The sequence below is a fragment of the Muntiacus reevesi genome, chromosome 2 (assembly GCF_963930625.1).
Source record: "Muntiacus reevesi chromosome 2, mMunRee1.1, whole genome shotgun sequence".
In the NCBI taxonomy this organism is placed as follows: Eukaryota; Metazoa; Chordata; class Mammalia; order Artiodactyla; family Cervidae; genus Muntiacus; species Muntiacus reevesi.
The window spans coordinates 106,838,960-106,866,075 of record NC_089250.1 but is presented as its reverse complement, the minus strand read 5'-3'; the positions used below and the strand labels follow the sequence as shown (position 1 = coordinate 106,866,075).

Sequence of the window (27,116 nt, the reverse complement as noted above, 5' to 3'; positions counted from 1 at the left end):
TAGGAGATACTTGATGAATGAGTGATCAAATGAATGAGGGTGGGGTCAAGTGGATGGGACTAATAACACTTCTGCATCCCATCACTACTCTGGCAGAAGTCAAGCAGAGACCCCTCTCTGTCTCTGAGCCCGTTCATGTCAAGAGGTCGAGCTTTCGAGGAGGGCCTCCAGCACTCAGGCACCTGTTAAGCTCTCCTTCAGGCAATGGAGAGGTCTTCCTGGGTTCCCAGCAGCCTGGGGCCAGTTCTGCGATGTAGCACCTCTAACACAACCCTCTACCCCCTCATCTGCAAGCTCTCCCTCTCTCTACACCCATTGAATGGGCTCCTAAGCTCTCCCATGGCACCCCTCCTGGTTTCTACAAGGCCTCTTCCCATACAGTGGCCTCCCCACCTCTGGGTGCCCCTGCCCCATGGCTGACCCTCATGGATCACCTTCAACAACCACCGTCTCATACCTATGTCCAGACAACACTCCCGTGTGTGCATAAATCCCCCTGCCTTAAGGGCCCCAAAGGAGCAACTCAAGTAGAGTTTGGGGGTGCTGGAGGGATGCACTGTAGAATGTATGTCCTACAGCTCTGCCTTCAAAGCACCTATACAATCTCCTATATGTACTGAAACGAAGTCCCACAAACTCCGTGGCTTAAAACAATGTAAGTTTATCATCTTACAGTTGCTGTGGTTAGAAGTCCAACGTGGGTCTTACTGGACTAAAATTAAGTGGTTACAAGGCTTGCATTCCTTCTGGGGACTCCAGAGGAGAATCTGTGTCCCTGCCTTTTCCAGCTTCTAGAAGCCATGCTCATTCCTTGGTTGGTAGCCTCTTTTTCTGTGCTCAGACCAGAAGTATAGCACCATCAAATCTCTCTCTGACAGATGCTTCCATTCACATCCCCTCTGATTCTCCTACCTCCCTCGTAAAAGGACCCTTGTGATTACAATGGGGCCACACAGATCAGCCAGTTATCTCCCCAGGAAGGCCCATAACTTAATCACACCTGCAAAGTCCCTCTTGCCACATGAGGTAGGGCAGTCCCAGTTTCCTATGATTAGGAAGTGGACACCTTTAGGGTTACTGTCTGCCTACCATACCCCAGCCCCACTAGATGACATCCTTTGCTCCAGCATTCCTGAGTAAGGCATCCTCATTTCTCAGTGCTGCCTGCAAACTCTGGTGAGGCCAGGCTCAACCCTTCTGCAAAGGCCTTGGAGCGAGGTTTGCAAGAACTGAGCTGCCTTCAGCATCTGGCTCTGGGAACAGAGCACACCAGAAATGGTTCATGAAAAGAGGGGGAGGGAACAGCCGTGCAAAGGCCCTTGGCACAAGCCCTCAGGCACCAGAAAGAAGGTAGAGGCATAAGAAAGCACTCGTCAAGGGGAGGTGAAGAAGGGACTGGGGCCAGGTCTTGCCAGCTTGGCAGGATTCTGGTCACTGCTCTCAGAACACCACGGAAAAGTTTTAGTGACATCCCTTGCACATCAGAGGCGCTTAGTACAACCAAATGAGTGGATGGATGGAAGAATGAATGAATGAGCCCGTCTGCCTTCCTTCCGCCCCTCACCAAAGACCTGCCCCAAACCTCCCTTCTGCACAGCAACAGTTAACGGGATCTCCCATGCTTGCTCACTTATTTATTTCCCCATGGCTGCTGCTACCGACCCATGCAGCCTGAGCGTGGCTCTGTGGAAATGTCTGTAATCGCCAGCACACTTTAGGCATTACTTCCACACCATTTAGGGCTTTCCGCCCCAATAGCTGCTGCTGCATGTCCCTCTGTCTCTACCGTTTGGGCTGTATTGGGTGGATTTTTTGTTGTTTTTTTAAAGGTCTGGTGGCCCCTGAGTTTGGGGAACCTGATGATGTGGAGAGGTGAGGAGAAAGACAGTGCTTTGGAGGAATTTATCATTCTTCTCCCACTGTCCTGGCCCTGCCCCAGCCCTGAACAGAGAAGGGGGAAAAAAACAACAACAATCACTTCAAGCTGCTAAGAAGCCTTTAAAGATTTTTGTGTTTTCTCATGCAGGCCTGAGATTGGTTTGCTGATAGGACCTGCAGCTTTGCAGAAGACTGAAGGAGCTGAGACGCAATAAAGGTCACTTCAAGAAGCCCTCTCCTAAGCAAACACCTCCCCCCTTCCACTTTCTCCAGACCCAAGGCTGGCCTCTCAGAAGCAGACAGACTTATAGTAAACCCCCAACCCCCGGCAGATACACTGAGGGTAAAATGCAATTGGACTTACTCTGCGGGGGCAGTACAGAGGAAGCCACCTAGGGCAAGCTGTGCAGCCCTGGCAAGTTACTTAACCTCTCTGGGTCCATTTCTCCAGCTATAATATGAGGAAAATCACATCTTTCTTACCAAGGGGACGACTTTTGTGAGGATTGAAGGAGAGCACAAGAAGGAAGGGGCCCACCTCCTTTTTGCCCTTCCCCTTCCTCTCAACCCAAGTTTCAGCCATTCCATCTAGTTCCCCATGCAGCCTCCTGTCTCAGCTCCCAGGCAGCTCCATACCCACCTGCAGGGATGACCCACGACCAGGGAGGGGAAGCCCACAGGAGACAGTCCGTCCGACCTTCCTGTGTGTGGGCTGAAGGCTGAGCCCTGCACATCCGTCGTCTCATGTCACCTGCATGGTGGCGACGCTGTATCAGCACCACACTCATTTAACCAGAGACAGGAAGTTTCCTAGAAACTCACAGGTGTAAGCTGGGAGACCAATATTCAAACCTCTAACCTAACCACTGTGGTTCTAGTCATTGTGGGAAGTGACTTCCGAGAAGAAGCTGGCTGCCTATACCCTGAATCTTAGGTGATTAAAAAAAAACTTCCCCGGTGGCTCAGTGGTAAGGAATCCACCTGCAATGCAGGGGATGCAGGGAGATGGGGGTTGGATCCCTGGATCAGGAAGATACCCTGGAGGAGGGCATGGCAACCCACTCCAAGATTCTTGCCTGGAGAATCCCATGGACAGAGGAGCCTGGTGGGGTACAGTCCATGGGGTCTCAAAGTGTCAGACAAGATTAAAGCAACTGATTATACACACATGCAATAGAATGTATATAATAAAATGAAAATGGGCAGAAGTAACCCATGAGGTTAGAAGACAGGATAGTGTTTACTTTCTGGAGGGAGGAGGAAGGACTAGAAAGGTCACAAGGGGGCTTCTAGACACCTGAGAGGTTCTGCTTCTTGATCTAGATGTGGCAACACAAATGTATCCTCTTTGTAACTAACTCATAAACTTATGAACACTTATGATTGCTCACTTCTCTATATTTACATTTAGGTAATACACAGACTCAAAAAACGGAAGGAATGGGGAGTGGGGAGGGAGTGGGGGAAGGAAAGAAGGAAGGAAGGAAGGAAGGAAAAGAAAACTCACGAAACCCGCAGGGCCATTGGAGAAAACACGCCAGGGGTTCATCTATCCCACCTGAATGAAGCTTTAAGTTCAGGGCCTTCCTATCTGTCCTGTAGTTTTACCCACACTGTGGAGTGGACAAGACTAACAGTCCTATCTGACAGAGGGGCAAATTGAGCCCTGGAAGAAGGAAGAGACCACCCAGCCACAGGTGGAGGGGCCCCTGACCTCTCTGGGCTAGAGCTCACCCCACTTGAACTTGCAGAGCTGTATGGACGGGTGACGAGCAGGAGGGGCTGTTCACTGGCTGAACTAGCCTGAGGAAGGCTCAGTACCCAGACCTGGGACTGGTTGACCTCTCTTGCCTGAGGGGAGGCCTGGTGCCATCCCAAGAAGGAAAGGCCAGGCCAAGGTAAGAACACAGAGGGTTCACCAAGGAGGAGGTTTAGAAGCCAGGATCGACAGAACAGGTGTAGGAGCAACTCGAAGAGCAGGGACTAAGAGACGCCTGTGCCTTCAAGTCCAGTGGGGAAGACCAAGAGGAGGGCCTGGGTCTGATCGCAGTGGGTCACTTCCTGGGCGAGTCTTCCAACTCCTCTAACACCTGACTTGGTTATCTGTAAATATGGACACAGAGGACTTCCCCTGCCCTCCCCACTCTATTCTGAGAAAGGAAGAGTAGGGCTTGGCTAAATGAGAGGAAGGAAGATGGTGCAGGGTGTTTGGGTGAGAGCAGCTTGGGGGACGGCACAACATGAACGCAGGCAGGGCGGCAGCAAAGTGAACAGACTGTAGGGAGGCGCTGGGACAGAAAGGACAGGAAAGCTGGGAGATCAAAGCCTCACACAAACAGGATGGATTTCTATAATGCAGGGTTTGTGCTGGGAATGGTGGAGGCACAGCTGAGCTCACACCGGAAGATACCAAGAAGGGAGGGGTTGGAGGGAGAGGCTTCCAAGCCCTCTCCCTCTCTCGGGGGCATGGCTAGGAAAGGGGACCAGGAGGTGTGACCCTCCTGGACAAGGATGTGACCAAGCATTCAGCTCTTCGTGGCTGGCAATTTCCATGCCATGGACGTGGGCTGGCCGATGGATGGCAAAGACAGTGAATGGGGGACGACTGCACTGAACCTAGTGATTATGCCCGGGTGAAATCTCTCAGCCGCATCATTGCATCTGGAGAGAAGAGGTGGCTTTTTAATAGAAGGACAGGAGGCTTCCACTTAAGGTTATTATAAAGAGGGAGAGTTCAGCCCCTCCCAGCTTCCAGCCAGTGCCACAAAGTTGCAAAGTAACTAAAGGATGCTAAGGAATCCCAGAAATTATAATAGTTTCATCACCCGGGACCTCTCCTCTTTCTCTCATTTTCTGGTAGAAAACAAGGTGGGTCAAGCAGCCTGAGAACGCATCAAAACAAGCTTATTGAGTGGGGGCCTCAATATTATTATGGGGGGGTTGACAGGCCTGTCGCCAAGCCATTCTGACAATATTCAAACTTGTTAGGAGAAGTAGAGGGGCTGAGACAAAATCCCAGAGCCCCCGAGAAGAGCCAAGGCAGAAGCGCGAGCTGGTGTCTGGTCCACACCCCCATGAGGGCTTTGCGTCGAGAAGGCAGCCTGAGGTCACTGCCCCTGGGGTATGGGGGGGTCTGTGGGAGACCAGAAGGCAGCCCCTTGTGCCACCAGCCCAGCTCTGGACATTGATGTGGGAAAACAGTGCTGCGCCTCCCACCCAGGCACGCCCTCAGGCTCATCACAGCTTCTGGAAACGCATCTCTGACTATCTTGCCCAGTCACCTGAGGTCTTCAGCGGTTTGCCACTGATTTACCAGGTGACCTTGGGCTCATCCTTGACCCTCCCTGGATTCTGATCTCTACAAAATGTGTGGCGGGAGGAAGTCAGCTTGACTGCCCCTCTGGTGCTGGCTTCCGGGAGCCTATTTGAAATGCTCTCTGCCTATTACTAGTTATTCCTAGGTGACTCTGTTTCCGTTTTTCCTTTGTCATGTCTTTGCTTCATGTTTCCTGTCTCCTTCTGGACTATGAGTTCTTGACCACTGACACCCCAAAAGCAACCATTCAGTCCATAGCAACAGAACCTACTTGTCCAGCTGCAACTTGGACTTCAAGCAACTTTCCTGAAGTTCTTGGGGGAACTTCTCAGAACAACAGGAAAGCCGATCAACTATCCTGCGTGGGTGCTGCTTCATACACATGCTCTCACTGAACTTTCACAACAACCCCAACGTACCCCTATTTTATAGATGAAGAAATGGAGGCTTCGGGAGGCTAAGCCCCTTGCTCCCAGCCTCCCACTGTGGAGTTAGAACCCCTGTGTGCCTGGCTCCCTCACAGTGCTGCCGTAGGGACCAGGGACCCCATGTCACAGATCAGGTTCAGGATCTTATCATGCAGTGAAGCCACAGCTGCCCTTGGCTGCACGAGGGATCTTCTTCAACCCTCTGTTTCCTAAACCTGGCCTCCCACTCAAGGTCTAAGGAAATCCCGCTGCCTAGAGGGAAAGGGGTGCAGGCAGGAGTTCTGTGCCCTTCCACCAACAGGTCCCACTGGGGGAAGAGGAGAACACTAAGGGGAAAGGGAGATGAAAGACGCCAGATGGACTCTGGCGCACGAGGCTGACAGCCCAACAATGCAGCGGGAACATCTCCAGCAGGCAGCTATCATCTCCTTCCATTTAGAGGTTCTTTATTTAAAGGGCGGAGGGCACAATAAAAGGTAACCCAGCACATGCCAGAGAATCCCTAATGCACACAAGCTGGGTTCCACATGCAGTCCCCTGCTTCGTATGCATGGCAGAGGGTCCGGCAGTCATTGCAATGGAATTATATGGGCCTCCAAAGACTCCCAGTGAGAATCGGTGAGGAAACTGATGTAATTAAGAACATTATTACCATTCAAACAAAATAATAATTTTAATTACATCTGGGCTCTTTCCATCTCCTGCTCCTGTACTGTCCTCTTTCCTCATGCTGAGGATGGTGGTGAATGTCCACAGCCCTGGCCATGCACCCCAGGCAGGGAAGGAGGTGCCACAGGGGTCTCAGGGGATCGGGGGGTCCTGGGCTTCACTCCACAGTGGGGATGAGGGAGCAAGGAGCTTTGAACTATGTGGCTGGGCTGAGCTCTCTGGGCCTGGATTCTGTGGGACTCCATTTATTCCCCCCTGGGCTCCTAAGACTTAAGGAGGAGACAGCAGAAAGTTGTTGAATCATCCCTGCAGGCAGGTGGATCAGGATGGCATTTACCCATGTGTGTCGGTCTCTTACTTCTCACAAATAATGCTGCATGTATACGTGAGGTCGGAAATCTTGGAGGTTGCCTTGGGGGGCTAACCCAGCAGGTCATGCAGAAGGTGCATCACTATGACCAGGGCTGGGTCCTGACCTTTGGGATGGTCCTCACTGCAGACCGCTGGCAGAGGGCTCTGAGTGAAGCTTCTCCTCTGGACCCCCACAGCCTGTGCACAGGGCTCATGGGCCTGCCCCAGCCTTGGATGGGGGGAAGCCTGTGCTCAGAGCTCAGAGCCCCCAGCTCACCTCCCTGCATTCTGTCTATATCAGGGCAACTTTTGGCAAACCACAGCAGGTAATGGCAGAGTTGCAAAAAGACCCATGCAAAGGTGCTAAAAGATGAGAGACAGCAAGACTAGTTGCAAGAATATCTGACACCAGGGGACTTAGGGAAAGCAGTGACCTTGTACTGGCCTCAATTTCTCTCATCCTGAAAATGGGAAGAAAAATTGCTCCCTAACTGACAGAGCTGTCCTGAGGACAAATGAAAGACAGTGAAAACACCGGGACAGAGAGAAGACATTACTTAAGTGCACACACACTCACACACCAGCACTACACACACAGCACCTCAAGACTGTTGTGACAGGCAACGCTGTTGCTTTGCTGTGTGTATAACTTCACTGCTACAAGCCCAAAGCCTGCTGTCCTTGCCACTGCAGGCTGTGACACCCACTGGGAGAAGGAAGGAGTTCTAGGTACCGGTCACTGTGCTGACAGCAGGAGACCAGAAAAGACTCAGGCACCTCGGGGTGCTCACCGAGGGGCACAGAGGTGTGGCCCAGGGCCGCCGCCTGCTCTGACTCTGGCCAGCAAGATCCAGGGCCCCTGAGATGACCGATTGATCTCCCTCTCCCAGATCAACAGGCGGGTAGATATAGATGCAGAGGGGGCCGCCGAGCACCGTGGCCCCAGGGTATAAATTAATATGGCCTGTCAAGGGGCTGCCTCTCCTGGCATGGGAGATGACACTCTTGTGAGCAGAGCTGACACCTTAGGGGGATGGCAGGCACAAGCCAGTGGGAGTCCCTCTCATCCCCACTTCTCTCTGCAGCCTGAGGATGCAGTTTATAAATCATTCATTGTCTGATGGGCCTACCTTGAGGAGGGCAGCTGGGAGCACTGCCACAGGGCCTAGTGGGGTTAATAAGTTTGGTAAGTCCACCTCCGCATGCTCTGGGCCGCTCTGGGCCTCTCTGGGCTCCCCACATGCCCAGGGCACATGGGATGGCATGGCTGAGGTTCAAGAATTGGCAGGCAACAGCGGGCATCAGTGAGCACCAGCAGTGAATTCTTGGCATAAATGCTCCTGCTGTCCTTCCAACCACCCAAGAGGCAGAGGAAGTAGCAGGGCTCTGCCCGTTCGTGAAGTTCACATCCAGGGGCCAGATCTGGGGCTGGGTACTGAGGATACATGGGTACTTGAGCTCTGTCCCTGCTCTGTCTGGCAGGAGAGATGGACATACAGTGACTATAACTATGACCACTTATTGGGCATTTACACTGGGCTCTATGCTAAGCAATTCTCACGCATGGTCCCTTATATTTCAATCTCATAATAATTTTGCAAGGCATGCATAATTATCTCCATTTTGTAGGTAGAATTGAAGTTACCTACTGAAGGTCACATAATTGGACCTGTCCCTGAATCCTGGCCCCATCCTTGCCTAGCTTTGGACAACTTATATAACCTCTCTACTTCCATATCCACATCTGTAGAATGCGGACAAGAGTGGCTACCCCATGAAGTGAGGGCTCAGTCAGTTCCCATACCAGAAGTATAATATTAGGCACACAGGAAGCTCTCAATAACAAAACACCAACTTATTATTATCATCATAGAAATGAATTCTTTATTTTGTTTCACTGACAAATGATTATCAGGAATACTCTCCTCCCTGTTTTCCTAGCCCTAGGAAGGACATACAAGGAGCAACTTTCATCTGTGCTTATTAAGTGATATGGAAAGATGGTGTGGCCTGGTTGGACCTGGGGCCAGGAACCCTGGGTTCTGGCTCCGATCATGTCCCGAGCCATCCTTGAGGATCCGAAAAGAACTCTCATACTCTCGGGTCCCTTTTGACTCATCTCAGCCCCACTCCTCCCCACCTCCAACCTCATTCCCATCTTGTTACCTGAAGCCAGGGGTGACAAAGATCTACACAGGACCTGTCCTTCACAGAAACCTGGGCCAGGAGCCAGAAGGCCCACTTCCAGCCCAATTTGTTTCTACAAGGTAACGGGGGCACTCGCAAGGGACACACATACCTATACAGTCACTGTCCCACCTCACCAGGATCTCTGGTCAGGAGTTAGAGTTCACCCCTTCTTCAGGAAATTCCAACATATGGAAAAAAAAACTAAAGGATCTCAGAAAGTATATGATATTCAGAGAGAACATAATCTGCTTCTCTGCTTAACAAACTCCTACTCATCCTCTAAGTTCCCATATGAATAGCCCCCATATATAGACCAGTTCACTCCATAGGTCCACTCCTTCCCTCCCACTTTGCACATTCTAAGCTGCCATAGCATTCAATACATTTAGAGGTAGTTAGACACCTACTTACTTGTTTTTCTCCCTGTAAAATTACCTTCCCTGAGCACAAAGACCCTGGTCTCAATCACTAGTATTTCACCAAATATATTATGAGCCACAAACTGGACTAAGGGCTTTTCCTACCAGCATTATTATAGCTCTCACGATAACCCCAAAAGGGAAACACTGTCTCCCATCTTATAGTTAAAAAACTGAGGTCCAGAAAGATTAAGTTCCTTCCAAAGTTATACAGCTGGCAAAGAGTAGAGTCTTTTTTTCTACCCTGAATTGCCAAGCCAACTGAAAATCCCTGGGCCCCGCTCCATAGCTGTTCAACAAATGTTTGTGTTCATTTCAAACAATTTGAGGGAATCAAAGCACAGTGGATCAGATTTGGGCTTTGAAGGACAGGCAGAATAGAATTAGGCTGCAAGAAGAAAGAAAACACTCCAGAACTAGTTAGAACAATATGACATGTGTTTTACAAAGAAAAGTGACACATAGATGCATGCTTGGAGGCACTGGCTTAGCCCCTTGGCTGACAGGAGGATTCATGTGGAGGAATACCAGAAGATGAGCTGAGAAAGGTAGGCTGAGGCCAGATGGCTAAAGGCCCAGCTAAGGAGGCTGAGCTTCTCGGAACGTCAATGACATGGCCAACCCTGACGCTCCAGAGGCCCTCCTGAGCCCAAGGAGCCTCCTGGCACCATCTGTCCTCTGACCCAAACACCTAGGACTAGGGTCACCTCCCTGGGGCACAGCTGGAAGGCTGAGGGCCGGGGACAGAAGGAGGAGCGCGGGGCAGTGCTGAAGGTCAGAGAGGTGGGCACGCACCCCTAACGGAGGTGCTGGAGCAGCGCTGCTGGGCAGAGACACAGGCAAACACGTTTGAGCAAATTGGAACGCCATAAAAGTCTATTACAGCAAATCAAACAGCAGTCAGCATGACAGCCATTAGCCTGAAATGAATACACGGGGACTTAATGAGGTCTGTCGAGGCTGGCTTGGTGAATTAAGTTGCCAATTCTAGCAGGATTTCCCTTTTCTTTACGGACTTGAAAGCATCCACACTGCCTCGTTAGGGCTTCGACAAGTGAATTGCAGGGCCTTTCACCCTGATAAAATGGATAATTACATGTAGAACAGCTTAGTGAGGGGAGAGGGGTGGGCAGGAGCGGAACCGAGAACAAACAAACCCAAACACGCCTGCCCTGCTTAGGCAGGGGCTTTAGGAGGGAGAGGGGGCAGGTCTGGGATGGCAGGGGGCGGGTGAACTTCTCTAGGAAAGGGGCAGTGCCTGGTCTTGACCTGCCTCCCACCTGCTCAGGTGCTAGGCCTGAGGATGTGATTCCCCGCGGGTTGATGTCTCTAGGCAGCTGTGGACAGGCTGAGAGTTCTCAAAGATGGGCTGCTGCGGCACCTCTGAGAAACCCGCTGGTGGGGATGGCCGCAGATGTTATCCCCCAGGGTGTGCTGTCCCCATGGAGTTAAAAATGCAGCTTCCTGGGCCAGCTCTCCCCAAACCACTGCTTCAGAATTGCAGGGGCCCAGGAATATGCAGCCTAACTAGTTCCCCAGGAAATTCTGATGGGGTATGTTTGGGAGCCTCTGATTCATCACCTCTCCAATACTCAGCACTGGATGGCTTCTGAAACACGGGCTTCTGCTTCTGTTAACATAACCTCAGGGATGGGGAGCTCAGTACATCCCTCAGCAGGGCTGGGGAGGAGACTGTGAAAGTTTCAGTCAGCAAATTCTTCCTTATGTAGACCTAGAATTTACCTCCCTGTAACTTTTTTCTCATGCCTATTCCAGGGTTCTGGGCACAACAGACCCAAATATTATGAAGGCCCCTAGGGCTTGGGGGAGTGGAGGTCAGGAAGGTTAGGGATGACATGCAGGTGACTGGGACTACCAAAAGAGGAGCTAAGTGGATGGAGGGAGCCACTGGAGGTCTTTGCCAGCCCTTCAAGGTATAATGAAGTACTGGAGGATAAGAAGGAGCCACTCATTCTGGGATTCCCACTCAGACCATGGAATGTCAGTCCTGGAAGGGGCCTGGCCAACTGCCTCAGCTTAACAGCTGTTGGAGCTGAAGCCAGCAGAGGGGCAGCAACGGGTCTACAGTCTTAGTTGTCAGCACTAGAACTCAGGTGTCTTGACCTCCAGGCTACCTCTGCCCACCATATAACACAGGAGCTCTGCTGCTCACCTTGGCGAGCGTCTCCTGGAAACCCACCTCTTCCAGGAAGCATATGGAAATCTTTCTGATTGCTCTGGTAACCTCTGAGGACTGATGCCTTGTGGGGTCTGTTGTGCCCCCTCCCCATTCCTCGGTTTGTGTTCTCAACCTGTTCACACCCACAGGCTTCTGCCACTGAATCATGCTTCTCAAGGGTGAGGGCCTGGGGTTTCCAGGGTGACCTCCATGTAAGCAGGAGATCCCTGGCTGAAGTCTGGGCCAAGACCAGCAGACTCTTAACTGGTACTCCAGCTGGGACCTGAGTCCAGCAGCTAAGCTCTAGCTCAGATGACCACCCCAGGGCAGGGCTGGTCAGTGCCAAACCACCTTGGGTCAGGAGTGGCCAGGCCTCCATCCAGCTGACACCACATCCCCACTGGCTACATGCCCCACTGAGTAGGGCATCGAATATCAGGCCACTGAAGTGACTCAGGGAGGTTTACATGCAGGTGAGTAAACCACATGGGCCTGCCTCCAAGGACTGTGTGTCCTTCGAGCTAGCCCTTCTTGGCCCACCCTCTCCTCATCAGATGGGCAGGAGGCAGGCCATTTTATCTCACCTGTCCTCTGCTTTTATTAAAGAAGGAGGACTATGGCCCAGAGAGGTTAAATGACGCACCCTAGTGGACCCAGAAATCTGGGGGCAAGAGCAGGGGCTAAGCCTGGGGTTTCTGGCCTCTGGTTCTGGCTCCCGTCATTATATATTCCTCTGGCCTCCCAGGTCTCTGTGCAGTGAGAGCCTGGCACGGCGCCATGCTCACAGCAGACACTCAATAAATATTTGTTAAATAAATGAATGACTGAAGAGGCTCTCTCCTTGGAGGCAGAGGCCTTTGGAGAATCCTGGGGGATTCCAACGGGGCAGTGCTAGAGGTCACATTTTCTTCTGGCAAGGAAGGTAGGGAAGGCTGGCCCTAGCCCAGGGGCTGAGAGCAGGGATGCGACCCCTCATTGCTGCTGTCTGCTGCCCCTGTGAGGGAAGGCAGAGGGCAGCCATGCCTGCCAGGATGGCAGCTGAGCAATGGGTCCAAGGCTCATTAACTCCGAGCCATGCCCTTGGTTTCTAAGCGTGGGCCCAGAGTGCAGGCTGGCACGTAGAGACCCTTAATTAAATTAGGGAGACTTCCAAATGAGCAGGGGCCCAGAGCCAAGCTGCAATCCTGGGCATGCCGGCCACAGCTCAGGGCACTGCGCCCCTGTGCTTGGATTGCAGGGTCTCTCTCCCTGTGTCCCACTCCATCAGGGGGGTCATGAGCACCTCTGGTGTATCCCACCTGCACGTTGGTCCTCTCTCTGGCACAAGCAGCGGACCCTTGACTCACAACTGAGTAAAGAGGGCCAGCAACAGGAACATGGGGGTATGATATCAGGTTTCTTCATCCTTGAGGCATCTGAGGCTGCCCTGGGAGTCAGGAAACTGGAAGTCAAAGCTGTGTGACCTTAGACAAGTCACTCTCCCACACTGAGCCTCACTTTTCTCATCTATAAACTAAATAGGTCTTTCCTAGAGCTCTTTCAGTTTCCTTATCCAATGAGATAAAAGGGACGAGAACTCCAACGCCACAGTGGCAGACTGCCTCTCCCTAGAGGATGCCATCTCCCCTCCTCACCCTTTACTGCTGCTGTCCAACCCAGAGCCCCTAGGGAAGGCCTGAGGGACACCCAGTTAGGAGCTCTTTATCCGCCACCTTCAAGGTCTTGGAATCACTAACTGCCAACCCAGAAGCCTGCCATCAGCTACCAGGGAGAGGGACAGCAAGCAATGAGAACCCTGGGGCCAGCAGCCAGCTTATAATCGAACCGTTCGTAATGCAATAATCTGTACTTCTCAATTACCAGCAATGGCTTGGTTTTACACTCATGCAAACACACTCAGAGTACACAGACAACCCAGAGGAGCCAACGGTCGGCGAGCCAGCGGGGCGAGCGTGGGGTTCAAGAAAGAAAGCCCCTTCCAGTCACCGCATGTGCCCTGCATCCTGGGGGGACTGTTCTGGCCAAAGCTGGGAGCCCTGGGGTTTTAAGTCTGCCAACCCACCTGTCCAAGGCCCACACCCTGTGAATGGAAAAAAACGAGGTACAACCTGCCTCTCCCAACCTCCATCCTGGCCAGAGTTCAGGGATTTATCCAGGGCTCTCTCTCAGGCGTGAGGCTCCCACCAACCTGCTCTCTACAAGCAGCAGACAAGCCCCGTCAGAGGTACTGGCTTGGTCACCAATGTGCCCGGAGCAGGTGCCCGGGCTGAGGTGTGGGCAGAAGAGAAGGAGCTGGAGCTGCCCATCCCCCAGTATCAGTCCACTCCCAGATGGCCCCAGAGCAGCAGACCCCAAATGTCCCTCGAATGTGACCCCGGAGGCACCTACCTCAGGGATGCGGACACTGTAGGGCTGATTATGAAATGTGGGTGCGTTGTCATTCACGTCCCCGACCTGGATGTTCACCTTCCTTGTAATCACCTGGCAAGACAAGCATGGGGAATTAATGTCAGTCTCAGCCTCTGGCGTCTTTCCACCCGAAGGCCCAGGGACCCTACCTCCCCAGGCAGCAGGGGCCTCGGGGGACACTCACCCCCTGGTGGTCGCTGACAGAGAACTCCACTGTGAACTCTGACTTGGTCTGAAAGAAAATGTAGGGAGGGAGAACAGCATTAGGGAGGCGAGCTGAGGCCCCGAGTCTGGAGCCCTACATGGGGGTGGAGACCCTCCAGCATTGCCCTAAGAGCTGGTCTGGGACTGGATAGCTGAGGGCTTCCCTACAAAATAAGCATTGTCTTTTAGATTGGAGAAGTAGGTTTGGAATATGGATCTTTCCCATAAAAGAGAAATAGATTAAAAGTCAAGAATCTTGGGTTCTAATCTGGGCTCTGTCTCGAATTTGCTGTGTGATCTCGAGCAAAGTGTGGCTACTTCAATGTGAGGAGAAAGAGGGGGTGGGTTTGCACAAACCCTTACTTTAATTTGCAAAGGGTTACTGTCATCAGTTCCTGTGTCTCTGGAAAATATCTTTCGGAGGAACATTTGTTGTAGGGGGAAGGATTATGGAATGTAGGAGACCTGGGTTTGATCTCTGGGTTGAGAAGAGCCCCTGGAGAAGGAAGTGGCTACCCCATCCAGTATTCTTTTTTTAAAAAATTAATTTATTTTTTAGTTGCTTTACAGAATTGTGTTGGTTTATGCTAACCCCCTCCAGTATTGTTGCCTGGAAAATACCATGGATGAGGAGCCTGGCGGGCTACAGTCTAACGGGTTGCAAAAAAGTTGGACACAACTGAGCCACTGTCTTTCACACACATGGAAACGACAAGTGTGACTCCCATGGAGCCACTATCCTACAGGGGATGTACCCAAGGTCACTGTCCCTCTTGCCTATCCAGTGTTGCCCCCTACTTGGAGACACTCCCAACCACCCCATTCTAAAGCCAAATGCAGACATCAGCACTGGCCCTGGAAGAGGGACACCATTCAGGCAGGAAGATTCTGCTTCAGGGTAAGAAGACATGAATTATCTTCCTCTAGCATGTGCTCCTGCATCCCTAGGGAAGGACTGGGGTGGAGGTCGAGGCGGGTCATACCTCTCTGTCCAGCGGCTGCCGGAGCCACACCACGCCTGTGTCAGGCTCCACAGCAAAGAAGCGAGAGGCCTCTTCCCCTGACACGCCAAACACCAGGGGGTCATTGTCCATGTCTCGGGCCAGCAACTGGGTCACAGAGGAACCTGAAGTACCCACAGAGGACAGCAGGGGACAAAAACAGGAGGTTAGTCCATTCTTGAGCACCTTCCTCAGGTAGCTGAGCTCCTATAGGGAGCAGTCGCCCAATAGACCGCCAGCAGGTCCCTGACTGCTGCAGGACCCCTTTGCATCTTTGGCTCCATCCCAGGCTCCCCGCCTCTGCCCTGGTCACTTGTCACAGTGTTTAACAGGGAACTATCATTCACCTTGTTCTGTGACTTCCACCTATCCTCTTGTCTTTTAACTGAGAGAAAGAGTTCTCCATGTGGCTCAAATGAGCACAAGTTCACAAACCTTCAATTCTTATGTTCCAAGATGGACACACTACTTAGCCCTAGCCAATCAGAGCACAGCATCTCCCTGATCACAGTGATTGGTTCAGGGATGAGCATGTGACCCAAACTAGCCAATCAAAGCCAATGCTGGGACTTCTGCTGAAACAAGTAGGAGAGAGTGCTTTTCTTCCACTGGGGCTGGTCCTGCTGGCAGCCATCTTTGGCACCACAGGAAGAGCCTGCCTGAGGATGAGGCCAACAAGGAGGAAAACAGAGCCAAATGGTGCATGGACAGAGATTCCTAATGGTTTGAGGGTCTGCAGTCAACTATACATGATATTAGCTCTATCCCCTGGACTGCTCAGCTGTGTGAGCTAATAAATCACCCCCTCCTTTTTATTTTTTGCCTAAGTAGAGTCGGATTTCTGTCTTTTACAAATGGAAGCAATATTTTCTAATTCAGAAAATTTTACAAACCTGGCATTCATTCAACAGTGATTAGGTGCTGGCTGTGTGGAGTACACAGAGGTTAGGAAGATATGCACCAGCATCAGGGGACTCCAGTCTAAAGCCAGGTGACAAAGTCTAGCTCCTGTCCACAGTTAGAGGGCTGAGGTGCTGCCTTCACAAAGAAACAAAGCCCTGGCCAGAGGCCACTCTGGGCATGAGAATGCATGGCCTAACCCTGCCTAAGAAGTCTTAGAGTAGGTCATCTTCCTCTGGGGTTCACAGCAACCCCCTCAGGTAGCCTTCAGGTAGGGTGACCAACCACCCAAGTTTGTCTAGGACTGAAGCATTCATTATTTCTAGGATGAAGCACAAGCCAGAATCAAGATTGCCGGGAGAAATAGCAATAACCTCAGATATGCAGATGACACCACCCTTATGGCAGAAAGTGAAGAAGAACTAAAGAACCTTTTGATAAAAGTGAAAGAGGAGAGTGAAAAAGTAGGCTTAAAACTCAACATTCAGAAAACTAAGATCATGGCATCCAGTCCCATCACTTCATGGCAAATAAATGGGGAAACAATGATAGACTTTATATTTGGGGACTACAAAATCCCTACAGATGGTGACTGCAGCCATGAAATTAAAAGACACTTGCTCCTTGGAAGAAAACTATGACAAATCTAGACAGCGTATTAAAAAGCAGAGACATTTGCCAACAACGGTCCATCTAGTTAAAGCTATGGTTTTTCCAGTAGTCATGTATGGATGTGAGAGTTGGATTATAAAGAAAGCTGAGTGCCAAAGAATCATGCTTTTGAACTGTGGTGCTGGAGAAGACTTTCGAGAGTCCCTTGGACCGCAAGGAGGTCAAACCAGTCAATCCTAAAGGAAATCAACCCTGAACATTCATTGGAAAGACTGATGCTGAAGCTGAAACTCCAGTACTTTGGCCACCTGATGCAAAGAATGGACTCATTGAAAAAGATCCTGATGCTGGGAAAGACTGAAGTCAGGAGAAGGGGATGACAGAGGATGAGATGGTTGGATGGCATCACTGACTCAATGGACATGAGTTTGAGCAAGCTCTGGGAGTAGGTGATGGACAGGAAAGCCTGGCATGCTGCAGTCCATGGGGTTACAAAGAGTCGGACACGACTGAGTGACTGAACTAAACTGAACTGAGGCATTTCCCAGGAGATGTGCTAAAACCAGGAGGTCCCAGGCATTGGATTAGGTGGTTACTGTAGCTTCAAGAGGTCCTTAAACCCCCAAGAACTGTGCAAAATGTTCTGAGTGTATAGTTTGTCATTCTCTGCAGGGAGGGTCTGCAGTTTCCATCTGATTCTCGAAGTAGTTAGGCTAGAACCATGGACCTTCAGTAAATCACTTCTTTCAAAGCCTCAGTTTACCCTATAAAATGGGATGGACACTCTTTTTGCCCCATATACTGACTCTCATATTTACTGAATAGCTCTGATGATCTAGCTAAGGAAGGAAGGATTCAAAACTTGGGATTTTATTTAGAAAAGAATGCTGATGAGCTTTTCTAAGTCAACTTTTGAAAGAATTTCTAACATAACAATGAGAACCAGTATTCTGGAGCACTAACCACATTCCAGACACTTGGCTAAGGATTTCTGTGTAATATCTAATTCAATCTTTCTTGTTATTCTCCTCACTTAACAAATAAGGTAACAGAGTGATTAAGTAATTTACCATGGGCACACAATTAGCAAATGGCAGAGCAGAACTTCAAAGCCCAGGCATTCTGGCCCAGTGCCCATATTTGTTTCCACAATCTTACAAATCTCAACACTTGATATGTGAATTCAAGATTCAGGACTTCCATAGACATGACTCTATCAGGCCCTAAGTGACTCAGAAAAAGCAGATACTGGGCAATCATTAGCCTCTTATGAAATGCCAGACATGAAATGTGAGCCCATTCACATGGGTTATTTCACTAAATCCTCTCAACAACTCTGTTTGGTAGTCATTTTTCCACCCATTATATAGATTAGGAAGTTGAGGCTCAGAAAGGCAAAATAGCCTCTCCAAGATCACACATCAGAGTAGGACATGGTAGCATCCAAGGTGATGAGAGGAGGTAAGAAGCAGAAGGAGGAGTGAAATCATGGAGCGAAAAAAACAGAAATCTTTTGGGGAGTTCCCTTCCTATTTTAAAGGTGGAGAAACTGAAAGCATTTAGCAATTTGCCCGAAATGCAACAGTGAGCAACTGAGTCAGGGCTTAAGCCCAAGTTTCCAGACTCCCAGTACAGTGCTCCTCCCTAGGGGAGGAAGGAGGAGATATGTGAAGTCATAGAAAAACCAAGCACATCTCCCCAAACCATCTGTGTCACTCAGTGACAAGCAACTATTTTATACTAAGACAAATGGGAATATAATGCGAGTATAATATTTAATTCATTTTTAAAGATATAATCTAAAACCATAAAAGAATTTCCAGCCTCCTGCTGACTTCTGGGGCCACCTGGTTCCTTTCTGATACCCTCAGGGGTCCTTTAGTGGAAAAGTCTGAGGACTACTGAGCTACTTCCCAAGGCCTTGGGGAGATTCAACACGAGGAAACTGAGGCCCATGGGGTCCCTGTTTGTCCACAATACATCAGCAAGTCCATGATAGCCCCCTGGACTGGAAATCTCACTTGTCAACCTCCTTCAGGGCCCAGCCCAGGTGGAGAATAAGGGGCCAATCCCAGCCAGTCCATGGGATTCCAGAAAGGCCACGCTGGCCCCCCACCCGAGGTCACACAACTTGGCCCAGTAGCCCTAACGGCTCTCCCAAGATACTCAGGCTCTCCCAAGAAGGGGGGTGCTGGGCAGGACAGGGATGGGGCCATCAGCTGCTGTCACCCACCCTGTAATTTTCTGGACTTTTATCCATTTTCCCCTCAATTATGTGCTGCTCAAAATGGTCCTTTTCGGCTTCCTCACGGGCTCTTGCCTGCTCACGCCTTCTTTGTGTCCCAGGTAATTGCTAGTGACCTTTTCTAAGTGTACTAATTAAAGGTGCCAATTTAATATTATATTTAAGACAAGACGCCCCGCAATTTTCCTGCTAGGCACATACTCCCCCGCCCAGCTATCCTGCCATTCTGTAGAAGCCAGGCCTGGCTTTGGCTCTCCAGGACACAGGACTCATTTCCCCATTAGGGAGGCTTCCAGCAACCTCTGTTTGCACCATTCAGACAGGAAAGAGGCCAAGTTGTGGGGCCCAGCTCCCACATAGTGCCCCCAGAAGCAGCCCCTCAGGAGAACCATTCCGGCTGTGGGATCCTGGTGTATATACACCATGCACTGGGTTTGTTTCCCACCTGGGAAACAGTAGACCCTGCAACTCAGGCTATGCAATACCTGGAGCTCTTCTTTTTAATTGTAGTAAAATATATATAATACAAAGTGTATCATTTAACTTAATTCTGTGGCATGTGGTACATTCACAATGTGGTGTAAACATCACCATTATTTGTTTCCAGAACATTTTCACCACCCCAAAAGGAAACCCATCCCCATTAGCATTCCTCCCCATTCCCTCCTCCCCCAGCCTCTGGCAACTGCTAATCCACACTGTCTGTCTCTACAAATTTTCCTGTTCTGGATATTTCATACAAATAGAATCATACAGTAAGTGCTGGGTTTTTTTTCACTCAGGATAATGTTTTCAAGATGGATCCATTTGTAACATGTATTAGTATTTTTAACTTTTTATTTTCTATTGGAGTACAGGTGATTAACAATGTTGTGAGAGTTTCAGGTGGACAGCACAGGGACTCAGACCTGCATACTATACATGTATCAGTTCTCTCCAAACTTCTCTCCTGACCAGGCTGCCACATAACACTGAGCAGAGTTCCCTGTGCTAATATATTAGTATTTAAGTCCTTATTATGACGACTGCTCCACTGTATTGTATGCTATATTTTATTTACCCATATCATCAGTTGATAGACATTTGAGTTATTTCCCCCTTTTGGCTACTGTGAATAATGCTGCTAGGAACACCTGTGGACAAGTTTTTGTTTGAACATCTATTTTCAATTCTGGGGGGCGGGGTGGGTCCTATAGAAACTCTTGGAGAAGGCAATGGCAACCCACTCCAGTATTCTTGCCTGGAGAATCCCATGGATGGAGGAGCCTGGTAGGCTACAGTCCATGGGGTTGCTAAGAGTTGGACATGACTGAACAACTTCACTTTCACTTTTCACTTTCATGTGTTGGAGAAGGAAATGGCAACCCACTCCAGTACTCTTGCCTGGAGAATCCCAGGGACAGAGGAGCCTGTTGGGCTGCTGTCTATGGGATTGCACAGAGTCGGACATGACTGACGTGACTTAGCAGCAGCAGCAATAGAAACTCTTAACTCTTTGAGGAACCAGCAAACTGTTTTCCATAGTAATCCCACTATTTACATTTCTGCCAACAATGGATGAGACTTGAAGTTCTCTTCAGTGGTCAGTCAGTTCAGTGGCTCAGCCGTGTCCAACTCTTTGCAACCCCATAGACTGCAGCAATTCCAGGCCTCCCTGTCCATCACCAGCTCCCGGGGCTTGCTCAAATTCTCTTCAGTGGTAAGAAGGATAATCATTGTTTCACAGGGGCTTACCACTCCCTGTATGGGGAGTGATGGGAACTTGGCAGTCCTCCATAGCCGATGCCGTCAGTACTCTGCCTCCTTACATACCACTGTCACACATCAGCCTCACCGCCAAAGCCAGTCCTGAGAGGTTCTGACCACCAGAGACGGCTTCAACCATATGCAGGACAGGCCTGTTTATGCCAGGGAACTAATGCCCCTGGTAGAGCACTCAATGAATGACTGATAAAAGATGGCAGATAGATAAATGCCCTAGCTCCCTCATCTCTCACAGAGTAATTCAAAGGCTGTGTTCCAAACCAGCTCTTGAAGTTCCCCCATGGGATTCATGTCCACTGGCCCACTGGAGTGACTTGGTTGATGAAGCATCTTTATGACTTCCTTCTCTTCATAGTCTCATATTCTTACTCCCTGGCCTGTGTTTCCTGGACTCTCCTCCCTGATAAACTGTTTGCACTTGAACTCTCATCACAAGACCTGCTTCTGCTTCATAAGACCCCCTAAGACTATGGCATCAGGATCACCCCGTGTGCTTGTTACATACAGATTCCCAAGCCTTGCTCCTTGATAGGCTGCGGACAGAGCCTAGAGTGTGAAAGTTTAAACAGCAGCTTCCATTCTCCCTGCAAGAGATTCTGACACACAGCCAGGTTTAGAAGTTCTGAGATTGGTTTATAGCAGGGTGATATTCAAATATTTAACAACAGGCACAGTACAGGCATCAACCAATCAGAAAGGATGCTGGCCATAAACAACCAGACCAGTGAGTACTGCCTGTAAGTCAGCTTGGTTTATGGCTCACATTTTGGATGCAGAGAAAAGCTCCTCTGGCCCCAGGATGATTTAAAGGCTCAGTCTTAGGGCTCTCAGCTCAATCGGTGCTTCTGGAAGATTCTCTGTTCTTGGCCTCCCCTACCTCATGATGAAGGGTAACTCAGAGAGGCTGGCCCCCTCTACCCTGAGGCAACGCAACCCAGGTGAGGGCTCAGCCTACCTCATGGCTGGAACCCTGAAGAACTTAAATCACTGTATACCCATGTTCATAGCAGCATTTTAGTTACAATGGTCAAAAGGTGGAAGCGACCCAAGTGTCCACTGATGGAAGAATGAATAAACAAAATGGGGCACCTACATCCAATAGAAATTATTCAGCCTTAAAAAGGAAGGAAATTCTGACAAATGCTACAACATGGATGAAACCCGAGGACCTTATGCTAAGTCTATGCTGATAAGCCAGTCACAAAAAGACCAACAGTGGCATTATTATGCTTACATGATATACTTAAAGGAGTCACAGCCATAGCGCCAGAATCTAGAAGGGTGGTTGCCAGGGGCTGGGGACAGTGAGGGATGGGAGTTGTTAAGGGGTTCAGTATTGGTTCTATAAGATGAAAATAATTCTGGAGATTGACTGCACAACACTGTGAACATACCTAACACTCTGTATACTTTAAAATGGCTAAGATGGTAAATTTTATGTTACGTGTCTTTTACCACAATTAAAAACATTTTTTTAAACCCAAACTTAAACCAGATCACATCTAAGGCCCCTGTGACCTCACCCGAGACAGTCCTCCCACTACATCTCACAAAGTGGTCCCTGGACTCACCCCTACCTCTGCCATGGTCTTGCCTCTGCTCCTGAACACTCGTAGCTGCCTCAGGACATTTGCCCTGGTTGTGTCCTCTGCCAGCAATGTTCCAACCTGAGGTCACTATATGCTACTTATTATTCACCTCTCAGGTCACAAGTTCCCTTCTCATAGAAGGGAACTCACATACCCCATTATGTAGATAGAGTCTGTCTAAAGAGATGTCATTCTGTGCCCACACACCCCACGTCACTGTCTTCACAGCCCCTACCTCATCTCAGATGATCTTGTTTATTCACTTGATTTGCTGACTACCTGCTCCAACCCATCTGTCTCCCTCCCCCCACACACATACATATTAGCTCTATGGGGGCAGCAGCCTAGCCTGTCGTGTTCCCTGTTGTATCCCTAAGCCTAACACGGGGCTGGCATCATGGAGGTACTCAGTAAATAGTCATGGGGTTAATAAATGGATGCTGCCAACTGCCGAGAGGTGTTGGGAAAAGACAGCCCCCAAAAGTCACGAAGATTTCTGAGCCAGGACAAGAGGACAGAATACAGCAAACTAACTCTTAATTATGTACACTAATGGACGGGGAAAAGCACGGCTAATCAAAACCTACTAATTCCCAAACTAGAAGCACTTGGCTTTGGATGTAGGTGGAATCATACTGGGGCATCATTGGCTGATGGTTCATTCTCTCAGGGACAGCCTTGTACCCTATCTTGAAGCCATGTACTCTCTCCTGGGGGTCATCTGGGGCAGTGTACCTTATTCTTGGGGCTAAAGACTCTATCCTGGCACCAGGTACCCCATCCTGGGACCATGTACCCCACCCTGGGTTCAAGTACCCTATTTTTGGGCCATGCATCACATACTGGGCAGTGTATCCCAATTTGGGTGCCATGCACCCCATCACTGGCAGTGTACCCTATCCTTGGGCCCAAGTACCCCATTCTTGGGCAATAAACCCTGTTCTTGAGGCCAGGAACCCTAGTCAGGGCAGGGATCTGTCCAACAGACTGCAAATGCCCCTCCCTGGGAGGCACAGGACTGGTGAGACAACCCCACAATGGCCTCAGCTCCTTAGCAGCAGGCCATAGCCATCTTCCTGGCAAGGGGTGGACAATCACAGCTTCCTTTGCAGCCCTGCTGGGCCCATGCTGCTCGCTGAGATGACTGTTATTGTTATTATTGCTATTTGCACTGAGGGGTGAGGCCTGGGATTGGCATGTCATGCACTCCTGGGGAGCTGTGAGTCTTTACCTGCTGGACCAGGGGTGGGCCAGAAACTCAGGCAGGGAAGTGGCAGGCTGCAAGGCCTTTTTATATTATTTTTATGTTTTGGATGGGGGAAGGATGAAGGCTACGTTTCCCAAACACGGACAGGGCACTACAGAATGAATTAAGGGTAAGGAGAGTTTACTGTGCTTCATCCTCATAGTAGCATCTGCTGAAGGCAAGCCTCTGACTCTGCCATGCCTGTCTCAGACACCTGCCACAGTTCACACAGAATTCAAACCAAATTCCTTCCTGGATGGCCAGTGCTCCCCCCAACCTGTGCTCAACTCCCTGGCCAGTCACGTTCCCACCACAGACCTGGGCTCAGACCAATGCACCGCTGTCACCTCTCAGGCACACGAGGACCTCGGCTGTTCCTACACACATGCTGGAGCTGTTCCTTCAGCCTGGAAGGCCCTTCCTCCTCTCATGGACTCTCAGCTCTTGGTCACCCTAAAAACCTGTCTCAAATGCCTCCTCTGTCATGAAGGTCTCCCTCCTCTGTGCTCCCTGATTTGTCGTCTGTAACTCTGCACAGCAGGGAGCAGGCATCACTCCCTTGAAGGTGGAGGCTGATGTTCTGGGGCACACTTGGCAACTCTCCCCGCCCCTCCATGACAATCAGCCTGCTCTTGGGGCTGAGGAACTGACCCATTCCTTCCCCAACCCAAGCAGACATTACTAATCAATCACAGCTCCCTTTTCTGTTGAGTCTATATTCAACTTTAGGATCCTTCACAACACTGGGTTTCATACAGCCACTGCTAATCAATCCTCCAAGGCATGTGGAAGCAAACTTTTGCAACCTGTGACTTACAAGGACTTCACATCAGCCCTGATCTACAGTCATTTCCCAATCAGGGGCCAAGTATCTATTAACACCAGTCTGCTCCTATCAGGTTCCAGGCAGTTAGGAGGGAGAGAATCAGACTTAGAGTCGACAGGTAAGCTCAGAAACAAGGACTAATAACAGCAGAAATGAGAACCAAAAAAGCCCCTTCTCACTTTACAGAGAGAGGAGCAGGGGTCCTGGCTGGAAGATGGCAGCTTGAGATGGGGCTGTGTATGGGTGAGCAAGGAGTAGCAGATAGCAGGCCTCCAGCCCCGGGTTATAAGCCCTGGGTTATACCCAGGTGTTTCTGAGAATAACCACTGCCCCCGTCCCCATGGCCATGAACCTGCTACACAACGTCACCCAGTTCAGAAGGGACCCTCACCCCCACCCCTGGTCTGGAGGGATCTAGCTGCTCTGGCCTTGATATCTGCAGAGCCAGGGGCTCCTGCCCTCTCTGTCTCCCCTGGAATGAGCCCCCTCCCCTCCTCCCCAACACTGGGCTGGCCTTGGAGCCTGTAATCTCATTTGTCTCCCCTCTGGGATCAGACAGGTCAGTTAAGTGCCTTGATTCCTGGGGATAATCTCATTTGTCTTAGGTTTTCACCTTCCCGCTCTCCTGCTTCTATCAGGCTCCTTCCCTCTAACTCCCAGGGGTCCTGAACTTGGTTTGACCTCAGGGGAGCCAACTTCGTTTGGGGGTTATCTTGTGGTCCTGGGCCCCACCTTACACCAGCATGAGATGTGAGGTGGGCCTGCTCTCAAGCCAGCCCTGCACTGACCAATGTCCTTACACTCATCAGAACACCTTTGTCTAGATAAAGGAAGTAACTGACACCAAAGCCCACAGGCCCTCTTCACATCCTTTCTTTCCTATAGCTCAGTCTACTTGGTGCCGATGATATGAACTGCCTGGGGGATGAAAATGAGCATTAATTGAGCACCTACTATTTTCCAGGCACTATGCTCAGTGGTTTTCATTCATTCTCTGTCATCCATTTCTCATAAACCCCACAGAGAGGGGTTAGCATCCCCACTACACAGATAAGAATACTGAGGCTCCTAGGGGTCAAATAACCTACCCAAGGTGACACAACTGGGAGGTGGCATAGCAAGGATTTGAACCCAAGTCTGTCTGACTCAAAATTCACCTTCCTTCCACCACCCTCATAGCTTTAATCACAAAATCTTTTGGGGGAATCTGAGGCTTCCCTCTCCTCACTCCACAGAGACTAACCCCCAGGCTCCCTCCATGTTTCAGGCTGCTCTGGACTCCTGGGTTACTTGGCTGGCCTGAAGGTGAGCACCCTTGAGGTAGGAAATGTGGACCCCCTCCATCACCCAGGCTTTCCACGACCCACTTATCACTGGCCAGGAAGATGGTGAGTCCCTCCTGAGAGTCAGCAAAGGGATGGCCAGCTCACCTGGGCACACAGGTGTCTGATGGCCAAGGGGACAGGCTAATTCAGCAGAACAGGAGACATTTAACAGAGCAGGATGATGTAAGCTCAGAGGTTTCGGAGGTGGGGAAGAGCCAGAGCTACATGTGGCTGTTATTTTAAAGTAATAAAGCACAAGAGAAAAGATAAGACATTAAATATTTGAGGGGTCTGACGCTGAGTCTCAGAATCCCAGAGCTATTCTGCTTCTGGCACAACCATGATAGCGTCATCAGAGCCAAGGGCTCTGGCATGGTCACAGGCACCAACGTACTCTAATCCCCTAGGACCTCATGAGTCACAGAGAGGTGGTTACTCGCCCAAAGTCACATAGCTTACACAAGGCAGAGCTGGGACTGTTTGGTGACTTTCTAACCTGCGTGAGGCAATTACAGTCCTTCAATCATTCACTCAACAAACAATGCCTGAGCATCCACTCTGTGCTGGGCATTCATTACTCTCAGCAATAGGGAACAAAACAGACAGAAGTCCCTGTCCTCTCGGAGCGGACAGTCCAGCGGACAGGCCTACACACACATCCCTTATGCCACATGTTTTCCCTGGCCTTTGACAGGCACATTTGGGAATGAAAGCATGGGTTTGGGATTTAGTCAGAGCCAGGACGGAGGAGGAACTGTGTTCTTACCCTTCCCCCTGGTTCACAGGCTGTGACCCCCATGATGAGCATTTGACAGTGGGGGCACTTGGGACCTAGAATCAAAGGACACAGAAGTTTCGAGGAAGGCAGCCTCAGTGAAATTCCTTTATTGAGACAGAAGCAGTGGGGCTCAGAACTCACAAGGCTGGTAGCAGACAGCATTCAGCCACCACTTTCGTGTGACTGAGCATGAGCCACTCACCTCTCTGAGCCTCCCTTTCCCCACTGACACTATGATGGGGCTGACGTTAATGGCCAGAGCACAGAGGGCCTTGGGGAGAATCGAATCCAACATGGTGAGTGGCCAAGGTGCTAGGCTGGTCCCCAGGTCATGGGCATTGTGTGGCGAAGGATTTCAAAGCTATACCACGGTTCAGGAGGATGCTATGATCCAGTAAAGACACGTGACATGAATAGGGAAAGGGGTAGCGGTACACAGCCACATGTTCCCATTATTGATGAGGCCAACAAGCCAAAGGAGACGTGGGGCTGGGCGGCTCAGTGAAGCGTCCACCATCACCTAGCGAACCCCTAGGGGTGCAGAGCTGACACTCAGGTGAGTCCTGGGCTCCCCAGTCCTCTTTCCACTACACCACATGAAAGTCCCATCCAGCTACGATGTTGAGATTCTGTTTGCCACACACTATGTCCGAGGCACTGCGGAGGACAGAAGGCATGGGTGACCCAGCCCCACTGGCAAGGATTTCCAAGCTGGCTGAAACACTCCCAGAAGAGCCTGACTCATCAGGGCGGACAGTCTGGGTCCAGGGTAGACTAGATATTCTTT

The 27,116-nt window shown here is 50.3% G+C and overlaps 1 protein-coding gene across 1 annotated transcript in view; it reads right to left on the bottom strand.

Moving 5' to 3' along the window:
* The window catches only part of CDH23 (cadherin related 23), a 437,615-nt gene that overhangs the window by 299,142 nt on the left and 111,357 nt on the right, over positions 1-27,116 (bottom strand). Inside the window, exons 4-6 of the mRNA XM_065922525.1 lie at positions 15,027-15,169; positions 14,024-14,071; positions 13,819-13,911 (exon numbers count right to left, since the gene is read on the bottom strand). Of these exons, the coding sequence (XP_065778597.1) occupies positions 13,819-13,911; positions 14,024-14,071; positions 15,027-15,169 (284 nt within the window). The remainder of the gene's footprint in view (positions 1-13,818; positions 13,912-14,023; positions 14,072-15,026; positions 15,170-27,116) is intronic.